This window comes from Eutrigla gurnardus (genome assembly GCF_963514095.1).
Source record: "Eutrigla gurnardus genome assembly, chromosome: 5".
Taxonomy (NCBI): Eukaryota; Metazoa; Chordata; class Actinopteri; order Perciformes; family Triglidae; genus Eutrigla; species Eutrigla gurnardus.
In genome coordinates, this window is record NC_139919.1 from 13,596,698 (window position 1) to 13,618,628 (window position 21,931).

The window sequence follows — 21,931 nt, forward strand, 5'->3', positions numbered from 1 at the left end:
TTTTTGTGAAGATTCAAGAAATGAGATATATAATGTGTTGATTAGTGAGCTTTAGAGGTGAGGTTCAGCAGACTGTGTGGACAGAGAAAGGTGTTTCCCTGGTTTCCAGTCTATAAACTAAGCTCAGCTCATTGACTGCTCTTTTTTTACCACGTAGACATGAAAGGCCTCAGCAAGAAAAAAACTCATTTCCCAAATACAGATATTGGAAAAAACAATTATTGACAAAAGTGGTTTTACTGTGCAGTATGGGCAGAAGGGCAATTTTGCGAGTATGATTTCTGAAATAGCATCCAAGCAGCTAGTTTTCAAACATCAAAGCAGATATATTTGTACAAATATTTACTGTGTAGTCCCCAATTTAGACACATCAGGGGCCCGTTCCAGAAAGCAGGTTTTGCTGAAACTTTGAGTTTGTTAACCCTGAGAAGTGGGATACTTTGAGTTTTCGGTTCCAGAAAGAGAGTGAACTCCACCTTTAGGTCAGTTACCATGGTAACGGACTCTGTAAACCTAACCTGCTCACTGGCAGGTTTTCTCCCTATATGTCTCCACCTTTCCCCGGAATCTGAACCAACTGTGGAAAGATGTCCCGTCCTTTCTTCGCCAACCATCGATATGGAAGTAAAAGTGATTCTAGCAGCTTTATGTCAGGAGAGGATTTTGATTACTTAGTAGAAAATTACCATTTTTCCTACCGATCACATATCTAAACAATATTCTCCAACTTACATTTTCAACATTTCATATCGGGGACATAAATCTCAACCATATTCTTTGCAGAGCTTGATTTGTTGCGAACATGTGGAATATGATCAAAACCATATGCCTTAGTCTACATATTTGCACAATATTCTCATGCTTAATTTTCAGCTGCTGCCGTGCTCGTTGTGCCTGTGGGATTACACCAATATGAAAATGATTACTTCGCTACTTCATGAACCACGGGAGTTAAACCATTGTCACTTGTACTGTAGCGTTGCTAACCGTTACACCACAGTGTCACAATGTGGATATGAAAACATCAACTTTAGATCAATCGACTGTTATCCACATTAAGTCAGGTTGTTAATGTCTGCCACACCAACTATCTCTACTTTGATGCAGTGACGTTGCTCCACTATCTAAGGATGAGCTCGTTTTCTCCATAAACAATCAGTAATATCTAATAACTCTCTCCCGGTCGCCATGGTGAATCGTAGTATCGGAGCTCCAGTGATGATGGCTTTGTAAAGTCGGCAGACACGCGTGTAACTCAGAGTTTACATACTCGGAGTTGATTGAACTAATTCAGAACAGCTGTTCTGGAACCGAAAACTCAGAGTTGCCCATCTCAGAGTTGGTTGACCCAGAGTTCAGGGTTAGGTTCAGAGTTGGTCGAGCCTGCTTTCTGGAATACCTGACTGGTACTTGTTGCATCATGTGTCCATATACTACAGTGTTAAACTGAAAAAACACTTTACTGCCAATGTGTTTCTCCATGATTTGCATCACTAAACGGTTAAGATTTTCTCCCTCTTAATCCTGTTTAAGAGGATAACACCATTTTGACAATTTTTCAACCTCAAGCTCTTAACTGTGAAGTCACGGGCTGTGACAAATACATGCTTTAGCTTGAACTGAGGTCTGTTTTTATTTCATGCCTCTTTCTCCATAGATGGAGCCAAATTTGGCTTTAAAGTTGAATACAAGCAGAGGTTTTCCATCCACTATCACACACGATGACCGTATTTTAAATTTCCTGTCCTAAAATATATCGAGCCTTAATTGTACTCGAGCAGAAAGAGGACGAAGAAGTTGAGAATGCCTTAAGTTCCTCTAATTAAATTTTAAAGTGGAGTTCGATTTGCCGCTTCATGCTTTCACTTAACTTGCAAATTTCAGTTATGCATTCGGTCAACTTTTGAGATTAAAACATTGCAGACTGTTCAGAACCTTTTCACGGGTTCATTTGGATTGTGGATTTACATCGATGTATGGAACTGAAGATAACAGCTGAGAAATAAGAAGTCCTTATAAATTAGAAATCTTCACATCACAGCGCTGTGCAGTCTCCTCAGCTCACATTATTGTGTGTTCTAAACAAATTGGAAGGGGCTGTTGCTTTTAGTTAGCGTTCGATTACATCATATCTGTCAAGTCTAACATTGGGACTGTGAAAAAAAGCAGCTAAACTGGATATTCAAGTCTTATGAAGACACTGCCACACAGTAAGGGTTCGTTGCATTTCAGATATCCTACAACCCTTCCAGTAAACCCACAGTAAATATCTCAAGTTGTTTCGTTTTTTTTAATAAATGCACAATTTTGTGCATTTAGTGTGTGAAGGTACGCAAGGCAAATTAAATGAGACGACAAGCTTACGCAACAGTAGCATGTCGGCATCAAGAATCTGATATTTTATTTGTAATATCTAGTCACACTTTTGAGTGATTTAATTAGCTCCACATATTTATTCACAGATTACACTCCTTTCAACCCTGTGCTAACATCATTCTGCCATCACACCAGTCAAAAGCAAACAGCAGCACACGGCTTTCATGTCGGAGACCGGCAGCTGTGAGAAACCCACCAGTGGTGACAGAAATATAAATGTTGTATATGCCAGATTTCTAAAGGAAGCAAATGCATAGAAAATGGGTGGGCGAGAGCACAAAAGTGGACTCATTTTGTAATGCTATAAAAAAAGAAAGAAAAGCAAAACAGTGACACACAATAGAAATGTGCAGAATCTAAGTGCGACAGTGGCTGTGAGACCATTAGCTTGTGAGCGATGCATTACGTGTGTGGGGATTTGGTGAGTGGACAAGTGAACAAAGCACACAAAAAGGTGACAAAACTAATTTACTACTAAAATACATTTAAACACCACAAAAGATCACGAAGGTCGTTTCATCACTCAGAGTACAAACCCTGCTGGTTCAAAAGGACATTTTCCAAAACCCAAGAAAATACAGCTCGACATTCAGGTCAACCATCATGCATTTTGGGTTTATTTCAATGGATTTCAAAGAGTTTCATAAAACCAAGGATGTTATTTTATAGAGTCAAGAAATCTGTAAGCGTTGTGCATCATTAGAGCTTTGAGAAGACGGTCAGCAAGGAGCCGGTCAGTACAATGCAGGAAGCCAAGGTGAAGATTAACCAGTTGGCTAACCCCTGAGAGGAAAAACAGCGTTTAACATCAGCTATTCAAAAGCTTCTTTTTTTTTGGTGGGATTTAATCATCAAAGCATCACCTTTTCAGTCATGCTGTCCTTGGTAAACTGTGGCCGTGCACTAAAAGACTCCGGCAACTTGACAAGATCTAGATTACTGACAGTGTTGCAGCCCTTACTTTACCTTAATCTCTTTGAACACCAAGCATCCCCACAGTGCTGCAACCAGACCGTATCCCTACAGAGGAGAACACAAACTGTTTGAGCACAAACCAATGATTCAAATCATTTTTTTAAAGTCAAGTCAAGTGTCAGTGTAAGTTTATTTAGTTACGCTATAGCATCATAAGAAAATGCAGGACAGCAAGATAATCACCCAACTGTGTGATTAAAAAGCAAAGTAAAAAAGTAAAAAAAAAAAAAGTATTGGAGAGAGAATGAGAAAGCTGTAGGAGAAGGCACAAACAAGCGATAAATCTCAGCCTTCAGGAAGAAGACTCCGCTCAAAGCTATCGTTCCTTCCAGCCTCCATCAAGCTGCTGAACTATGATAAACCTCACTGCTTTTTGTTTTTTTTAAACTTAAAGCAATGGACTATGGCGAAGGCAAATTTCACATCGGGAGCAATCAAGTCATTCTGTGGACCCACTCATCAACACTGGTGGCTATCTTTATTACCTTAACAAGCATGGCTGGAATCATATCTTTCCCTTAAGCCTTTATAACAAGTATATTTAATTGGGCCGGATTAAACATGTGACCATTTGCATTGATTTTGTGAGGGATTAGATCACACATCCAAAACTGGGTTAGCAGCCTATTAGAGGCTGCCATGTTCATTCCACGTAATGACTGAAAGTGTGTGCAGGAGAAACAACAAAAAGGCTACCGATTGTTCAAAAACAACAATGACAGCTCCCAAAGAGGTTGGAATCGATGCTGCCCTAGCAGTTATATCAGAAGTGGAGAATATTTTTTCATTAAAAGAAGAGGAAACAACTTCATTAAAAGGCTTTCCTCACGGCACGATTTGACAAGAGTTTGACAGATGGTTCGGTATTGCCTTTCCTGTTCCAATGCTGGCTTCTCAGATGGCTAGTTGTAAAGAAACCACCTGTCAGGTTTTATAAAATTGCCACCAGAAAATAACGATTGATGATTTGTTAGAGTTACCTTTCATTTTAAAATCAAGATTTCCTCCTGAGCAACAGCTTTCTCCATGGAAATTGTATTAAATACTAATGCCTTGATATTACGCCCCCAGAAAATGAATCCTAATTCCATTTTTGACTTTGATATTTGACATTATCCAACCAAAAATGTACAGATTGCGATGACATTTACTGAGCAGTCATGCTCTTCTGGGACATTTATTTTTTTCCTCTTTTAATTCTGACACTAAGCATTCCTGTTGCAACTCCACCAGGGCAACATCACAATCAGAGACAGACATCTCAACAATCTGAAATAAGTCCTGCATGGCTGGATACCACCAGTGGTTCCATGTCCAGATGCAAACTCAAGCAGACCAATATGGCGGCTCGGTTCATATATTCATTTCTGCATTTAATGGTCTCATATGTTCAGACTATAGAGGCTAAGTTTGCTTGTTAAACTAATTGATTACTCCAAGCAGTGGCAAACAGACAGTAGTTCACATATGCAAAGAATTCAGCTTTCTGGGCATGACATACTTACCGCAGTGACAGTAGGAAAGGTAATGACTGCACTCAGGTAGGTATTGGCCAGGAACCAGCAGTATGAGGCCAATGACCACATCAATCCACACAATAAACCTGAAGAGCATCGAAGGAGACAAGAGAATACTTGTATTTTAAGTGCTCTACAGTGCAAACTCGCTGCAATTAAAGTTCACAATACAGGTTGGTATATTCAACTTTGCACATGATTAAAGCTGCATGCCAACTTTTGGGCCGGAGTGGACATGTTTGTCCCCAGTAGCATTCCCTGAATGTGTTTGCACATGCAGCTCAGCAAAAGGAAGCTGCGTTATTTTATCTCAGTTTTCCCATCTTGGTCAGTGCATAACAGCTCGGTGGTTCACAGAAATAAATCAGCTGGTGGAAAAGGCCACACTAGCCAGGAAACCTAGGGTGCAGTCAAATAGTCAAATTATTCCTTGACATCCGGGGAAAACGTCACGGGGTTAAGGAAAGGCGATAGGAGAACTTAGGAACTTTAAAAAAAAAAAAAAGTCGACCGCAGTTTAATATAATGCACCCGCTGATGATTGACAACTGATGATCGGCACCGGCGATTGACGTGCGTCTGCGCTGGAGAAACTACAATAATGGACTACAAAAAGCACGTCGTCCACTTCTCACCATGTTGTTTATATAAACGTTCACTGACCGGCTTCAGGTCCAGCAGCTCCTCCTTCCTGTTTGACCGTTTGCTGTATTTACGTTTCTTTTGTGGTTTTAGTTTCGTTTCTGTCAAACATTTGTAACATGATTTAAATAAAAACACCATTCAATTATTATCACTGTCCACACACATGTATCAACACAATTCCAATTACTCTATGTCTGCATGAAAGTAATTGTTAAATATGCAAATAGCATATTGTTTGTTTTCATGAGCGGCCGAGGTGTGCGGCACTTTAAATGTTGCTCTCGCAAAAGAATTGTGGGTCGGCGAAATCTCCTTTCCTTTCGTATAGCAAGGTCCGTTGCATCCTATGCTAAAGGAGCTCTGAAAGGAAGCATTGGAGCTCCTTTCCTTTGCATTTAGAGAATCCAAACGACTCTTATCATGGCGGCCACTTGTTTACTTCCAGGTCACTTCTTCAGTTAGGAACCTTCCTAAGAGAAATAGACTATTCGACCGAAGCCTCAGTGTTCAACGCCCTGTCTGAGCTGAACGTGATGGACCAGTTGCCAACTCCAGGGCTGCTCCAGGGCAGCAGCTCGTGGTTTGTGGAGACATGGGAACCGGTGTCCGAGTTCCCAAACTTTTTTTTGGCTTATGGCAACACCTCATCATGGTGTGACTTTTTGCATGAGCAGATTTACTTATGAGACTTTTCATTTGAACGGTGCTTGACAGCAAAAGAACAAACAAACCGTATTTGCCCTATCATGTAATCTGTGTCTGAGATTATATCCACAAAAATCTAATTTCCTTAGTAATCATCACATTTCCATGGAACAGGAATGAACAAATTAATGTAATTGATCCACACTGGACAGATCTGGCAAACAGAAAGAGGGATTGTTTGATACCCTTCAGATTGATCTCGGGATCCTTGGGGCTCTGATCCCCAGGTTGGCAACCACTAGTATGACTATGGCTACTATTATACAGTTTGAAATGGCAAGAACATTTCTATAGCTGAACACCTGACTGACTATGTCGTCGGTATTTAAGGTGTTGATTGCACAGCGGCCTCTAATAAAGTCTCTCCGTGAAGGAATTGTTATGTTCATTGATATGACTGATGCTGCGTGTGCATTACCTGGGAGGATGACCCTGGAGTAGACCCTGGGCCTGGAATTCATGGCAGCACAATAGATGGCAAAGTACACTGTGCTTGCAGCAAAAATGCCACAGCACTGTGGGTAAACATAGTCGATGTCTGTCAAGAAATTAAAGCAAGAAATGTGAGTTCATCCCTGCAGATTTATGTAAAAAAAAAAAAGAAAAAAGAAAAGTAAATTGCATTTTTTTCCTGCTAAGAGGTCAAATATCAAGGTAGAGCTAAAGAAGAGTAGAAAAACCTTTTATTTATCCTCAGGCGTCTTCACTGACTTTAGACAGTTATAATACCTAGTTCACTGGTGTGATAGTCTTAAAAATAATGATTCAATAGCGAAAAGCCAAGGCAGTTATCAAACACTGAAACATACCAAAGTCGCTGGCTCCATGGTACATGCTGTCATTGCACGATGAACGGCTCCTGATGTAGAGGATGGGTGCAAAGGAGACCCCGTACAGCAGGCCCGACACCACCGCCAGCAGGCAGCCTCTGATCAAAGAGTGACACTCATGGGCGGATGGATTTTAAACCTTCACTGACACACTGGATTTGTTAAATTAAAATGTGCATGGAATCATAATGGCGTGTGACCACCTTTCATTTTTAGCAAACAATTTAAAAGTGGATAATGGAGACTGCATCACTTACACTACTGACGCTCGTACTTTTAAAGACCATCACCATGTTTACAGTGTGATTTTAAATTGAATTGATTTAAATGTATTTAAATAAATACTGTTGGATTGCTGTATTTCAGAGTGTGTCCTCAAGTTTTCTCCTGCTTATTGTATTATTTTACTACTGCAAGCAGGGACAAAATGTTGGCTTAATTTTTAAATAGTTAAAGTCATGACCAAAAAACAACTGACTGCATCTCAGAACAACAAACACTTGTCGAAGCAACATTTGAAACCAAGCTGGCGAGCTGTAGATATAACTAAAAGGCCAATGGTGAAAGTCTAGAGCTTAATTTAAAACTTAATCCTTGTTTCTTGAGGAACATTTCTATTGCTAATTTAATCCAAATGAGTTTAAATTTAAAATTGTGTGCACAAAGCTCAGTGACTGCTTGCTCACATTATTCGCCTGGGCTTTGGTGCGATGACATCGATCCAGATCTCAGAGGAACTTGGACCGTAGCTGCTTGAATTTGTTCTCTGTACAAAAAAAGAAAAAAAAGAAAAGGAAGAGCATCCTAATATGATGTCATGTTGGCTGAGAAAGCAATAGCCACATCACTCACAAAGCCATTACTTTGAGACACAAAGCGGCAGGAATTGATTGTCCTTCAGTCAGTAAACTGACATCCAAGTCAATATACTCACCCTGTCGAGAAGTAACGGGATCGATTCAGAGTTGGGATGCAGTGCCACGTCCGTTTTCACAAAGAAAAAGATCAAGCCACTGGAACAAACATGAAAGTCACAACTGTCATTTGATATCCAAAACTGAGTGAGACAGTTTTAAGTTCTTGTCACAGATGTTAAATTATTGCAGAGTTTACCTGAGCAAACACAATCCAGCTCCACAGTAATTTAATATCGGCCTTGAAACATCCTGAGAATACCCGAACCAGCCAAACCTGTGAAAGACAGTCAGTGCTCAGAAACTCTCTCTTATCATATATTGCCAAAAAAAGGAATCCTGGGGTGACATCTCTGTTACAGTTTGTGACCCGGCCGCCACAACCAAGCACCGCCTGAAGGAAACCTTTAATTTCACAGGTAAACAGTACACTGAATTATGTTTCTGAAATATTTTAGGGGAAAATAGTCCATACAGTTACAGAATCTTGATTTCATAGTGCATCAGGTCTGCCAGGGCGTGCAATGGATCACAAAACTTATGAAACATAACTTTAGAGATGATTTTAAGAAGGGGCTTTGCCTCATCCTTCAATGTAATTTTGTATCCATAGTCATATGCATAAAAAATACACAATTTAAATGATTAGGAAATATATAACATTTCATTTTAATTGATTTTAATAGGTCGAAGTTCCCTTTCTAAGTGTATATTGCCGTGAAAACATCTCCAAACAACTTATTCAAGTTTCTGACAAACTAAATTCATAAATCATAATGTAACTGAATGGACCCAGAGCCAATGGTACTAGCTACAAGTCATTAAGTTTGATGTTGCCGTCTGTTACACCAGCAACGCTGCCTAGTTTGACAGTTCATGAGCCGTGATTGGCAGCTGCGTTACAGACTCCTCGGCTCTGATTGGTTCTTTTTCTTTGGGCGCTTGCAAATGCCACGTGGCAGAGGAACCAGATTTTCAATCATAGATTCGGTCACGTGTACCGGTCTGCATAGTGACAGTTTAAGCAAATATGACAAACAGTTACTTTTTTATTAATGACCAACTGTAACCAAGTGTGCCAGAATACCTTCATTACGTTATTTATCTTTTTCATCCAACTCACCTCGTACTGGCCCAGCCCATAAACAAACTTGCAGAGCCCCAAATCAAACTCCCCAGACCGAGGCCAATTGCTTTAACGATTGGAACAACTGCTATATTCCCTGTAGATGACCCGGGAGAAGAAAAAAAGAGAAAATGTCAACAATAGAGTGAGCAGTTAACATTTAAATCACATTCCAGGTGAATGCTAAATCTGCTAAAAGGCTGAACAGCAGAAACTGCAGCAGATGAGTCACTTTAAGCCGTTTTTAATTTGCTGCCCAACTCATTCACTTTCAAATGGAGATTTGCTCAAGTGAGACGAGCCTGCATTCAACCACATGCAACATGTGAATATTGATTTAGGTTTGAAGTTCTGCTTTCACAAGACATTACCTGTAGCCCAGATGACACCTCCAACCATGGCAAAAGGGTAGAATTTGGGTGACTGTAGCAACAGGTCCCCAACCATCGATACAACCCATATGGATGCACAGTACACCCACTGGAAAAACATGCCTGGAAACAGAACAGGCAAATACTCATATTGGCCCAGAAAACACCACGAGGGAATACTTATTTCCACAGGAATACTTTAAAGCAAAGAAAGTGCTGCCAGCTTACCGTCTCCTGTCTCTATTCTTTTGACAGGAACAAAATTGCTTCCATACAATACAGCAGCAGCCATATTGGCAGCAATTCCGTAGGCAAAATTAGTCATATTTGTCGAGTTAAAGGGCAACTCCGCTGCGACCGAGTTGTTAGCTTCAGTTTTCTCACCGCCTTTTGCAGCTGGAAGAATTTTTAAAGCAAAACACAACGCCACAATATTGTTGATTTCGGACAACATACTGGCTTCAGGCTTCCTCGTCGTAGACAAACTGTGGTTGACGCACCTTGTTCGGCAGCAGGTTCCGTGCTACGACAGCTCACCATCAATAATGTGGTAACAAATAAAAGCAAGTATGTTGCTTCAGGCATGTTAAAATATGTATTTGTTTTGTGTGATGTAGCTGGTGCACAGTGTTAAAACACAGCCAGAGGCCATGTGTGTCTGCAGGGGTGAGGCGTGCCACGCAGCCAGGTGCTGCCAATTACATAATCACTCAGTGGAGCACATGGCGGCTGCTGGATGGACAACAAAAGGGATTCACAGTGTGGAGGAGCTGAAATAACATCCTGGGAGCTATTGTTCACTCCCCGCGTAGATAGCTGACAAGTTGCAGTCCTTCTCTCGTGTTTGTACCCGTGGGGTTATTATTAGTATTATTTACTCGAACAAGCAATGCACTGAAATAAATAATAAAGGACAATTTTCTGAGGTACTTTTCTGATGGTCCAATTTAATTTAATTTTTGCTTCTAACAGTTTTTTTCCAATAGCTTTGGAATAATTCTCAAATGATAATGGATATTTTCAAAACAATGTGAATGTTTTAGCACATATATGCAAATGAGTAAGTACAATTCTTTACAATTTGCATGACAACAGCTTAAATATCTTGCTGATCAATACTGATTATGTTGCTTCTCGGTAGTTCATGTGTGAATTATTTCGTCGCCGACCAATCACACATTATCTCCAGTTAGCTGGCAAGTGCTATCCATGAGTACGGCTGTTGCCAAAACATATTTCTAGAGCTGGACTACAACAGAATAGGCACAATTTCTGAACATGGAGGAACCTGGTTAAATAACTATATGAAGAGGGGCAACTGCCTGCTGGAGGAAGTGGAAGAGGAAGAGGAGGAGGAGTAAGGACCGGTGATGGTGTGCTGAGGGGAAGACAGTTACTTTATGATAATAAAAATACAGTAACAGTTTCCATGGAAATGTGCAATGTGTAGTAAAACAAAACTCATACTGTGGAAAATCTGGATAATATTCATTTTAATACACAAGCATTCCCTTCTCTGGACAAAAATAACATTGTAATGCAGTAAACATTCAGTGTCAACTAAACAAATGGCACAAACCTGAAATAATATGAGGAACATTTCCAGGCTCAACTGCCATCCTGAAAAAAACAACTGAACATTCTGACCACCATTGTTTACATGATGCCAAAGGAACTTTTCATTTTGAGGGCAGTGCCTTTTTAACTGAGACAATAACTATATTTTGAAGTATGAGTTAACGTTCTGACCTTTTGCTTATTGTGCTTTGAGAATGTTAACACTGTTTCCAGAGATGGGCCAAAGCAATTGAGAAAAGATGTCTTCTACATCTCAGAGGTAAATGTATGTTTCACTACAATTATTTGATCACTTTAGTTCAGATTCAGATGAAAAATTAGATTAATGCTAAAGGATGATGTAAAATTGGTTAAAATAAAACTTTATTTTAATCTACCAAGCACGTTAAGCACATAAAGGCTTGCAGGCTTAGTTGAAATATTTACCAGCATCACATCAATAATTCAATAATATACATAATATACAAAATCATACAATTATTCTGTAATGGGCCCTATGCATGATGTACGTTCAGACTACTAATTGCTCATTCTTATACATTTGTATGCATTACTTGTATCTGTTCAGTGGTAGTTTTACTTAAGGACACTATCTGAGTACTTCTTCTGCCTCTGCAGGAATAAAGACTCATTGGACTCTTTGAGGAGGATGCTCTTGTCTAGACATCAGTAGTCCTTTTAGACCACAACACAATAGGCCTATATTTAAACCTGTCGTTATTGGGCTCAGGAAATCCTGACGTGGGCTGCGTTTCCTTGTCTCCTGCTGTTTCCCTTTTAACCGTTCTATTCCATTGTGTCTCTCAGACTGGATGCACTCAACCAATTAAGAATTAAGGGAATGGACCAGCAGGTGTCGCTTAAAACGCGCGCAGGTATAATGGATCAAATATTCTTAGCACTTAAATATTCCCCTTCATCTCTATTCGTTGTGTTTGTATTTAATCAAATAATAACACAAATGGTTTCCTCATAAAAACAATGTGCGTCAGTTAATTCAAATAAAAGCTGCTTTAATATCACCACCATGCTGAAAGATTTACATGGCGGGTATCCATAATATTGCATGACAACGTTATTAGTCCCCCCCCCCCCCCCCCCCCCCCTATTGCTTGATTTATTGTAGCTATATCTAAAAGAAGAAAAGGGGAGTACGTTGGGTAGGACTCATGTCATGTGGAGGGTGGTTTCCTAGCTCGTCCATCCCCTATTAGTGGCCACAAACCCTGCCTTCCAAAGATTACTTTCGGAAGTTGCGCTCCTCCCCGGTTTGACTTTGGCTAAAAAAAGAAAAAAAAACTCTCTCAACCATGTTAACGACATAAGTTCTAATGGGGAAGTCTCGCTTTCGCTGGCTGTTCTTCCCGTTTCTCAAAGTGACCAGCAGTTTTCGGAGGTGTCCTCTTTCAAACAGGAGTTTGATCGTTGCGAGCGCGTGTGTTGTTTACTTGTTGGTGGCGGTTTCACAAGTTGGATACTCGCAGCAGCACCGGGACAGAAGAACCGACAGAGACCCACACACCCGTGGATTGTACCATTTGGATATCAGTGATGCGCTGCCAGACTCTGTGGATCCGCAAACGGGTGCGAGTTTCGTGGTCCCCACACGGTCCAACGTGGTGTACATAACGCTAAAGTCTAAGCGCCTGAAACCAGCACACATTCGGGGTACAATCAGACCAAAACTGAGGAGAAAAGTGAGAAGGAATAAGGAGGCGAACGCGGCTTTTACGCAGAATGAACTCGGCGCTTTGGAGCGGGACGCGGGCCAGACCGAGCGCAACGTTGCACCCGAGACTCCCCGGGGCGAAACCAGGGACGTTTATCATACATCTTTGGATGTCATCAATCCAGACTCAATGGCAGACTCTCAAGTTAGCTCAATCCGAATTTACAGCCAGAGGGCACCGCCGTGGCTCAGCCCACAGGACGTGAAAACCATGCGCTTTCTGGCGGATGCCAAAGTTTTGCGCATCAAAGAAGCTCCTCGTGGACACTCGCCCTCACTTCTGCTATTTGAGGGCGAGACGCGCGTTTCATTGAGCAACGCAAAAGGCACACAAGGGACGAACGCATGCGGAGGGCAGTGCGGAGTCATCAGCAACCCCGTGGACACCACCGAGGTCTTCGCTTTCCACCTGGACAGGGTGCTGGGGTTCAATAGGACCCTACCAGCTGTGAGCAGGAAGTTCAGCTTTCTACACGGTATGTCAGCAGACACCAGGGCAAAGTTTCTGATTTGTTGAACGAAGCTGCAAACTTTCAGAATACGTTTAAAACCAAGTTAATGCATAACTGCACTGTGTTTCAATGTAAGCAGTAATGAGAAAGCGAGCGAGGTGGGATGTAATATGTCTTGAGGAAAATGAATATCATTTTCTAAACTTGAATGGTTGGTTTCTTCATTCAGAGTTGAACTCCTCTTCGTGAACTCGGGAGTTCAAATCATCAACATGAAAGCACTGTGATCAGTTCTTTGGAGAGACAGATTGAAAATGTGAATGCTGCAGGGAATGCAGCTTTGCCATAGATGTAATCGATTTTCTTTTGCAGGTAAAGCCATTAAAACTTAGACCTTTTGAATGTGTTGTTTCAATGCTTGAGCCACGAACTAAATGAAACTCAGGAGACATGGGAGCCGAGGATCCAACAGAGTTGTGCTTTTGAGCCACACAGTGAAACTCTGTGACAGCAAGACTAGCAATAAGACTGCAATAAGGTTGTTGATGGTAAATTCAAACTTCTGCCAATCTTTTCAGAATGGCAGCACACTCTGTAATGAGCTCTTCCGAGATGTGCGACTTTTAGGGGCATATTCACAGCAGGAGACGGAGAGGTTTCTTGTTATTCCATGTGTGACTAACATCTGTGTCTGTTTTTAAAACAAGAACAAAAAAGCGCCTTGCTTTTTCTACTTTCCCTCAGATGAAGCCACAGCAGGTTTCTGGGAGTCTGATTTGTTTGTGGCTTCATCATACTCATATTCGATGGTGAAACAGTTCATCCTCTGACATTATCGATGAAGACTATTTTGGTGCGAGATGCCTGTTTGGACTTTTTGAGTTATTGCCTTTTCAATATCATAATGGGAGTATTTGCACTCGGCTTGGCACTGAAAGCACCTGAAAAAGAACATTTGAAAAACTCAACAGAAACATATCTTTCCATAAATCATGACCTGCTTACTCGAGATAATCCATCTTCAGTTTCACACAGGAACTATTTTAGTTCCAAATACCTGCTTGTGAGAAGTAAAATAAATATCCTCAAAACAAGGCAACTTACATCCAAAGTAACAACTTAATAGATATGGTAATTCAGGTAAGAAGAAACATGTTTTAATTTATATTGGGACGAACTGTCCCTTTAAAATGAACACAGTAAAAAATATGTTTTAAATTTTAGGTAAAATGACGAGGTTACGCTGTGCAGGTGTGTGCGTGTGAACATCTGTTGCCATATACAGTATATGTATGCATTGCTCACCAAGCTTTTCCTGGATAAAAATAGGTTAAAACTCACTGAGATTGAACAGTTGCTGAAACCTGACCATATAATCCTTTTATCCTCCCTCTTTAGATGGCCAGGCCTGTCCACTGGTGTCATGGGATGCATCTCTCTACCCAGAAGGCCTTGCTGCAGGCTGGTCCACCGTGAGGTTGACATGGGGGGAGTACCAGAGCTCTCTGAAACAGAGGTGTTGGCATAAAAACGTCAGCCCAAAGCCCGACTCAGGCTGCTCGACAGTTCATCACTATGAGTGGAGTAAACTGGCCCTGTTTGACTTCTTGTTGCAGGTAACAGAAGCAGTTTGAAAAAGTCAGACTTTCCGTGATAATGTCATTTGACCAATTCAACATTGTGAAAAAGCATATCTGCAAATACTTTTTATCCTCCGGTTTGCTTTTGTGCAGTTACAGCCTCCCTCGGCTTATCAAATTCCCAAAAGATTTGACTCTTTGGCTGAATAGATGTCTAGTTTCCTGTGTGGAAGGCCTGGATCTCAGATCAGACTTTGCCACTGAGGACACATCTCCTTATAATTCTTTAAAATCCATCCCACGACTATGGAGGAGCAAAAATAGCAGAGTGAGGAAATGGAAAGTACATACTTTAAACTAGTTTGGATACAATTCAATAAGCTATTCAATTCACTCCGCCACAGCTTTGATTATCATTGTTCTTTATAATAAGTTCCTTCATGAATATATGCATAAATATGTCAAGAGTATGTCTTATTGTGCAGTTAAGAGAAACATATTTACATTTACATTACATTACATATTTAAAACAGTAAACCTCCAACACCTCTCTCTGTAAACAAATAATATCAACATAGGTTTTATGTTCTCAATTATGAGTGTTTTAGTGATGATTTCAATTCCTTCAGACTTTATAGATTCCCCAAGACCCCTCTCTGTCTTCCATATATAAGACAAAATCAATAAATCCTGAATTTGAAATTGTATGTTGTAATGCAATGTTCTTGCATAAACAGTTTCTGTTTATTTTTATCCTCATCATCCAAATCCCTGTGTTCACTTTGTGAAAGTTCTTAATTTATACGAAGATCAATAACCTCAGCATATATACTGTATACACTAAAGATTACATGCTATGCAATGATACATTCAAATTAAATTGAAATCATAATGTCAAATAATGACTAAAAAATAAAATGTGATTTAAATGATGGGCTGCACGGTGGTGTAGTGGTTAGCACTCTCGCCTCACAGCAAGAGGCTCCCGGGTTCGATCCCCGGGTCGGCCCCGGGTTCCTTCTGTGTGGAGTTTGCATGTTCTCCCTGTGTAAGCGTGGGTTCTCTCCGGGTTCTCCGGCTTCCTCCCACAGACCAAAGACATGCAGGATGGGGATAGGTAAATTGGTGACTCTAAATTGCCCGTAGGTGTGAATGTGAGCGTGAATGGTTGTTTGTCTCTACATGTTAGCCCTGTGATAGACTGGCGTCCTGTCCAGGGTGTACCCTGCCTTCGCCCAATGACAGCTGGGATTGGCTCCAGCCCCCCCGCGACCCTGAATACAGGATAAGCAGTAGAAAATGGATGGATGGATGGATTTAAATGATACTAAATTGCATATTTAATGCCCATTACACTGGATACTGATCATGAGATTGCAGAAAGGTATGTTTAAGGGTCACAGTGAAATCTGGCAACATAAATATGAACTTTACCCAAATAACTGTATTTTGTATGTATTTTTTCTGTATTTTTTCCAGCAAAATGAGTATACAGTGTCTGTTAAAAAACAAAACAAAAAACAAATATGTTTTACAGAAATGTATATTCTTTCTACAGACTATGATGATATAACTCTATGTATACACTCTCATCAGTATGAGATTATTCTGAATTAAAAGACAAAAAAAAACAAGCCAAATTATTGTCGGGGGGGGGGGTTTAGGGTAGCTCCAGCCCCCCTAAAATAGGCCTAACAACGTCACTGGTTGGGATTATTGGTTGCTGGTCGGTGGAGGAAGCAGGAGTTATAACCTGTCCGGTAAATCCTCTGTAATGATATGTCACTCAGCAGTATAAATGATGTTGATGTTTAAATAAACTAGAAAGGCGAACTCACCAGAATGCAGATCTCTCCGGCAGGTGTATCTGCAACAACCACCGCTCTAATGTTTGATGGGATGAATACCACCCATTAAAGGCTAACCACCTGCAGGTGTACAAGACGTGGTTTTCTTTCTTTGTGATCTAGGCAGATGTCTACAATGGCGCTGTACAAGCACACGTGTCGGCTCCGTCTCGTGGGCTTAACCATGTTAATATTGCACAATAACTTTGTTGCCTTTGAAACACCATGAATACCAATGTGAAACCTCATAAATCATTCACAGCTGTGATACTGCAGGATAAACTACACAATCTCTTGATGGAATATGAATGTTCTCTTTCAGATTCACAACCGCTTGGATCAGAGCTGCTGTGGATTCAGGCCCAGGCAGGAGGATGTGTGCACAGAGCTCGACCACAACGCCGATTGTGGGGCCCAAAACCACATACAGCTGACAAACATCATCCACAGGGGACACGACCCCAGACACCTGGTATTCACTGACAACAAGGGCTTCTTCGACCGCAATGAGGACAACCTGGACTTCAGGCTCCTGGAAGGGATCAGAGAGTAAGATTGGGATCACAAATACTGAAGATCTCTCTAGAAATACATCCTCAAACATAAATACATTTCATTTTAGACTTTGTTGTAAAAAATCCGACATGTGGAGAAGGCAACCACAATGTGTATTTCCATAAACAGTATGACTAATTCATGACAGTTTGTACACATATTTAATCACAACTTTTGTGAGATTTATCATGTTTACGTATTAACAAAATATTTGTTGGTTAGGAATTTAAATCTACAAGAGATCAGGACCAAGACAGGGATATATACTGATTGATTAAATCTGTCCTCAGCAAGGACTTTATTAGAGCACAAGTGATTGGTGGAAAGTATTTTTCAGCAGCGGTTTTACAGAAGATTAGGTTTTATCCCTTTATACAAAAATACAGTAGTTGAAAAAAGAAATCTGGCATTGAAAGCTGAAAAGGCAGATTTGGATCTGTGAAAGCTGAAACTCTGCAAGCCCTATTGAGCAACCTTGAAATTGAGGTTTTGCACACAATGATCTCAAAGTCAAGTAAAGCATTTTTTACAAAAACCTATAAAGCCAATCAATGTAAACCAACGTTTAAATGTTAAAAACAGAAATGTATATGTTCACTTTGACATCACAGTCTGACAGAAATGTCAATAATTATTTCGATCTGGCTCAACAAGATAAAAGTGTCTTTTGGATCTGAACCTAGGGGTGTATGAATTTGCTCTTTCTGTTTATCCCCCACTTTGTCGATATGTAATTCCGAAACACAGTGAAGCGATGTTGCTTTCATTTCATCCATCTTTTGATCAGTACATCAGTGTCTTACCAGTGGGGAGACAGAAGATGTGGTTTGGAAATTTGTTTGTTTTTTGTCCCGAACATCAGACCATGTGATCCTCATCAAAACTCTAGCTTCTATTCTGCCACATGAGATACCGGTATAAAGGCAACACGTATTTGGTCGGATGACGTTAGGCTGCAAGATCATAGGATGCCATTTAATACCACATCTTTTCAAATCTGTTGCTGTATTCTTCGTAGAACTGAGAAGTTTTCTTCCTTAATACATGAACTGATTTGTCATTTTATCCTATGCACGTTATAAACAGACTGTAAAACACAGTATTTTGTTTATTCAAAAATCTTTTCAGTAATGGATACTTGCAAGCTGTTCAAAGGGCACACAAAATATTAGAAGAACTAACTAAATTTGACATGAAAACATACAGGTTGGACACCTGTATGTTTTCATGTCAAATTACAAACCCTTAAGGCGGGCTCACACCGGACCGAAAATCGGCGTCTTTGAGAGAGTCGGCGTCCGTGACATGAGTCTCCTTGGTGTGGTCGCTCGAATCGGCCCACGTCGGCGTTCATTTCAGCCGATTCAAATGTGTAATCCGCCATTCAAATCGGTCATTCTTTTACCATTCTGATTGGTGGAGGCTAGCGGCTTGACTAGCGAATCAGTGAAGCCCGGAAGTGACGATGGTAAACATACCAGATAACCAGTGGAATCGAAGAAGGTGGTCTAGAGAGGACCGCCTACTTCCGGTTTTCGTGTTTTTTGGCCCACAATACAGATTAGCGCCGCCTGTTGTTTTGGAGACATTACATCGGCTGTAATTCCGTAGGTGTGAACCGCCCATGTCGTTGTTCGAGTCGGCCATATTAAGTAGCCGACGCCAAATTTACCGATGCGAGTCGGGCAGTTCTTCCGGTGTGTACACAGCTTTACAGGCAACCGATGCTGATTGGTGAAGTCTTAGAAAAAGAAAAAGGAAAGAAAAGATCATGTTTTGGGTTAAAACGTTTGTGATGCAACTTCTCACGTAGCCTATCTACTAAAATGACTCAATGCTATTCTGGACATGAACACCAGTCTCTTGGGTGAAAGTCCTGTGTTTTGATCTGTTCATCCACCCTGACCCCTGTTGAACCTGGGAATTCGTCATGTCACACATTTCTCTGAGATCAGTGTCTGATTTTAGCTTGGTATTTTAGGATGTCTGTTTAGCAGTTAGTTTTAGTGGAACTTCAACACGCTCAGTTTCATCTACTTTATCGAAGGTACTGAGTTTACCTTGGGCAGGGAGTCCACCGCCCGAGGGCCCCGGACAAGAGGAATCTCAAGCAACGATCAGGCTCTAATTGAGTACACAAATTACACATGTAGGCAGGAGCCAGACCATTCAAGGTTTTAAAAACTTAAAATCAATTGTAAAACTCACACGTACCCAGTGAAGGGCATCAACAGTTGCCGTGAGGTGGTTGCTTCTCTCAGTGTATGTTAAAAGCCTATCAACTGCAGCCTTTGGATAATTGCGTCCTGCTGATATTAGAATAAAGTGTGTTTTCCTTTTATTATTTTCAACACTTTTGCCTCTGGGTTTAGCTACATTCTTAATGTTACAGTGGATAGGGTGTAAAGAAACAACCAAAATAAAGTTGCACAGTTAAATACCACATTCAGCTGTTTCTATTTTCAGCATGTTGTATACCACCTTCATCCTTAATAACGAGGTAGCTCCGCTCATTGAGAACCAATGCATTCATTTCTACTTCCAGCCACCAGCATTTCTTCCTCGAAGACATGTTCAAGATACTAAAACTCCAAAATGTTTGCACTTGTTCTTCCTGACTCACTGTTTTGTGTGTTCGCAGGCTCCCGGAGCAGGCGGTGTCCGTGCTGAAGAGCAAGAAGCTGAGGGAGAAGCTCCTTCAGTCTCTGTTCCTTGACCAGACGTACTGGGAGAGCCAGGGCGGCCGGCAGGGCATCGACAAACTGATTGATGTAATTGAGCGGAGGGCCAAGGTCCTCCTCACCTACATCAACGCTCACGGGATCAAAGTCATCACAATGGATGTGTGATCAGCATCACAGCAGTCAAGTGGCCTCACTGCTGAAACACAGATCAAGTAAATGAATGACTCGAATGCATCCACTTATATTTTCTCAGGGGCTTGGGAATGAAAGCAAACACATCGGCTAATGTCTAATATCATTCTGCAACACAGGAAGGCACAACAAAATGCACTAGTAGCCCATTTACTGCAAAAGAAAAAAAAACAATAACACAACTTTTTATGACTGTTTTTGACACACTTTTAAAACCTGTTTCAATTATTTCTTTATGACATACTATACAATGACTTTTTTTTTAAATACATGAAAAAGTTACCCTAATATTCAGGACCATATCATATTGGATATTTAAAGATTCTTTCTTTATATGTTTGTTAAAATAAGAATTCTAATATTGCTAATGATTTGATTGCTTATTAGAAATAATAGCTATAATTTCAAAAAAGCATGTTTACTGACGATACTGAGAGGAGCTTTAATGTAACCAATTCTGACATTTAAAATGTTTCTTCCCCACAGTGAATACACTACCGTCATTATATACAGAATATGGTGCAGAATCTTTACAGTAATGTTTTCTCCTTGCAGTAATTGTAGTTTGCTTTGTGTGTGAATTGAATGTTGTCCTTTGCTCCTCAAGTGTGTCGCAGGAAATGCAGTGAGATGCTGAAAAAGCCTCTTAACATAGCGAACAAGGCACAAGCCAGATACTCAAAAATAAAATCACACAAGTTAATAGGAGAAGTCAGATGGCATAACTCTGTTTTATATAAACTCTTATTTTCAATTTAACACCATTGGCTGTATTTATTTATTTTTGTACTTGATTTGTTGAAGATCTTTGAGCATCAGGTGGTCAATAAAATAACTGAATGGCCAAATAGCTCAGCTTTGATTAATCAAAATCACTATAATTATATACTATAATATATTTTCAGTACATGAAAATGAGTTTTGGCTTTTTTGTTTTTTACTTAACTACTGCTGATTTTGATTTGTAATATGACAGCATGATGTCAGATCATTTGTCACAGACAGGCCTGCTATTGAATTTGCATCTATTTTACTCTGAATGTATAAAATGCTAAAATAAATGACAAAGACACCATCGCACAACTATTTAAAGTATATACAAACTTGCATTAGGAAAGACATTAATTTTCATGTCTTGTCCGTATCTGTCGAAGCATGGTCAGAAATAGTATGTGACTCTGAAATCCGAGCCAGAGCACGGCGTCTACTTTTCATGCTGCTGTAAACAGCGTGCCACGGGCTCTGAGAGTCTTAGTCGACGGGGCTTTGTGGGTTATTTTCTCGTGTCCATGCTGGGCATTCACTCGGCTGTTGTTTTAACCCCTCTGCACCCGCATTAATGCGTCAGTTGGGTCCATGCCTTGGTGTGTTTGTGTTAGAAAAACCCCTCCAGTTCCCAGAGTGCTCTGCAGCGGAACTTACTTACATATCCTCACACACTAACACATGCAGACAAAAGGTGACTTTTGTCTTTTGACTTTATGGAACAATATACATAAAGACAAGCACCAACACAGGGGATAACCATTATGATCTGGATCTCCCATGACAGTTCCCCAGCATCCCCACACTCAGTCCCACTCAGTGAAATAAGAGCAAAAAAAGGTGTGCAGAATAGCAGAAGAAAATGTAACTGCTGGTATAGAGGAAACAAAAGGTTCTCGTCCCAAAGAAATTCAAAAATCTAAATACATGAAGTGTCTTTCCACACTTTGTTGAACAGACTTTATTTGCATTGTCAGCAAGAGAGGAAGCTTGGATAAAAATTCACCAAGTTTCAACCACATCTATCTGAAATACCTCCAGTTCCCACTGATGGTCTCTGTGCCTCTGTGGAGGAACAAACAGTGCTGTT

The 21,931-nt window shown here is 40.5% G+C and overlaps 2 protein-coding genes across 2 annotated transcripts; one reads left to right on the top strand and one right to left on the bottom strand.

Moving 5' to 3' along the window:
• Nucleotides 1–3,075: 3,075 nt before the first annotated feature.
• On the bottom strand, nucleotides 3,076–9,815 carry tmem144b (transmembrane protein 144b; the record flags this gene model as incomplete). The annotated part of the gene is made up of 11 exons (XM_084009143.1): nucleotides 9,688–9,815; nucleotides 9,460–9,582; nucleotides 9,086–9,185; nucleotides 8,162–8,239; nucleotides 7,983–8,061; nucleotides 7,735–7,814; nucleotides 7,028–7,146; nucleotides 6,637–6,756; nucleotides 4,857–4,954; nucleotides 3,343–3,396; nucleotides 3,076–3,159 (listed from the first exon to the last, which is right to left on the bottom strand). Exons 1-11 carry the CDS (start codon nucleotides 9,782–9,784, stop codon nucleotides 3,076–3,078), a joined length of 1,032 nt encoding a protein of 343 aa, XP_083865269.1. The 5' UTR covers nucleotides 9,785–9,815.
• A 2,458-nt stretch (nucleotides 9,816–12,273) lies between these two features.
• Nucleotides 12,274–21,596, top strand: gask1b (golgi associated kinase 1B). The gene is made up of 4 exons (XM_084010526.1): nucleotides 12,274–13,242; nucleotides 14,617–14,834; nucleotides 16,968–17,194; nucleotides 19,842–21,596. Exons 1-4 carry the CDS (start codon nucleotides 12,369–12,371, stop codon nucleotides 20,047–20,049), a joined length of 1,527 nt encoding a protein of 508 aa, XP_083866652.1. The 5' UTR covers nucleotides 12,274–12,368; the 3' UTR covers nucleotides 20,050–21,596.
• The last annotated feature ends 335 nt before the right edge of the window (nucleotides 21,597–21,931 follow it).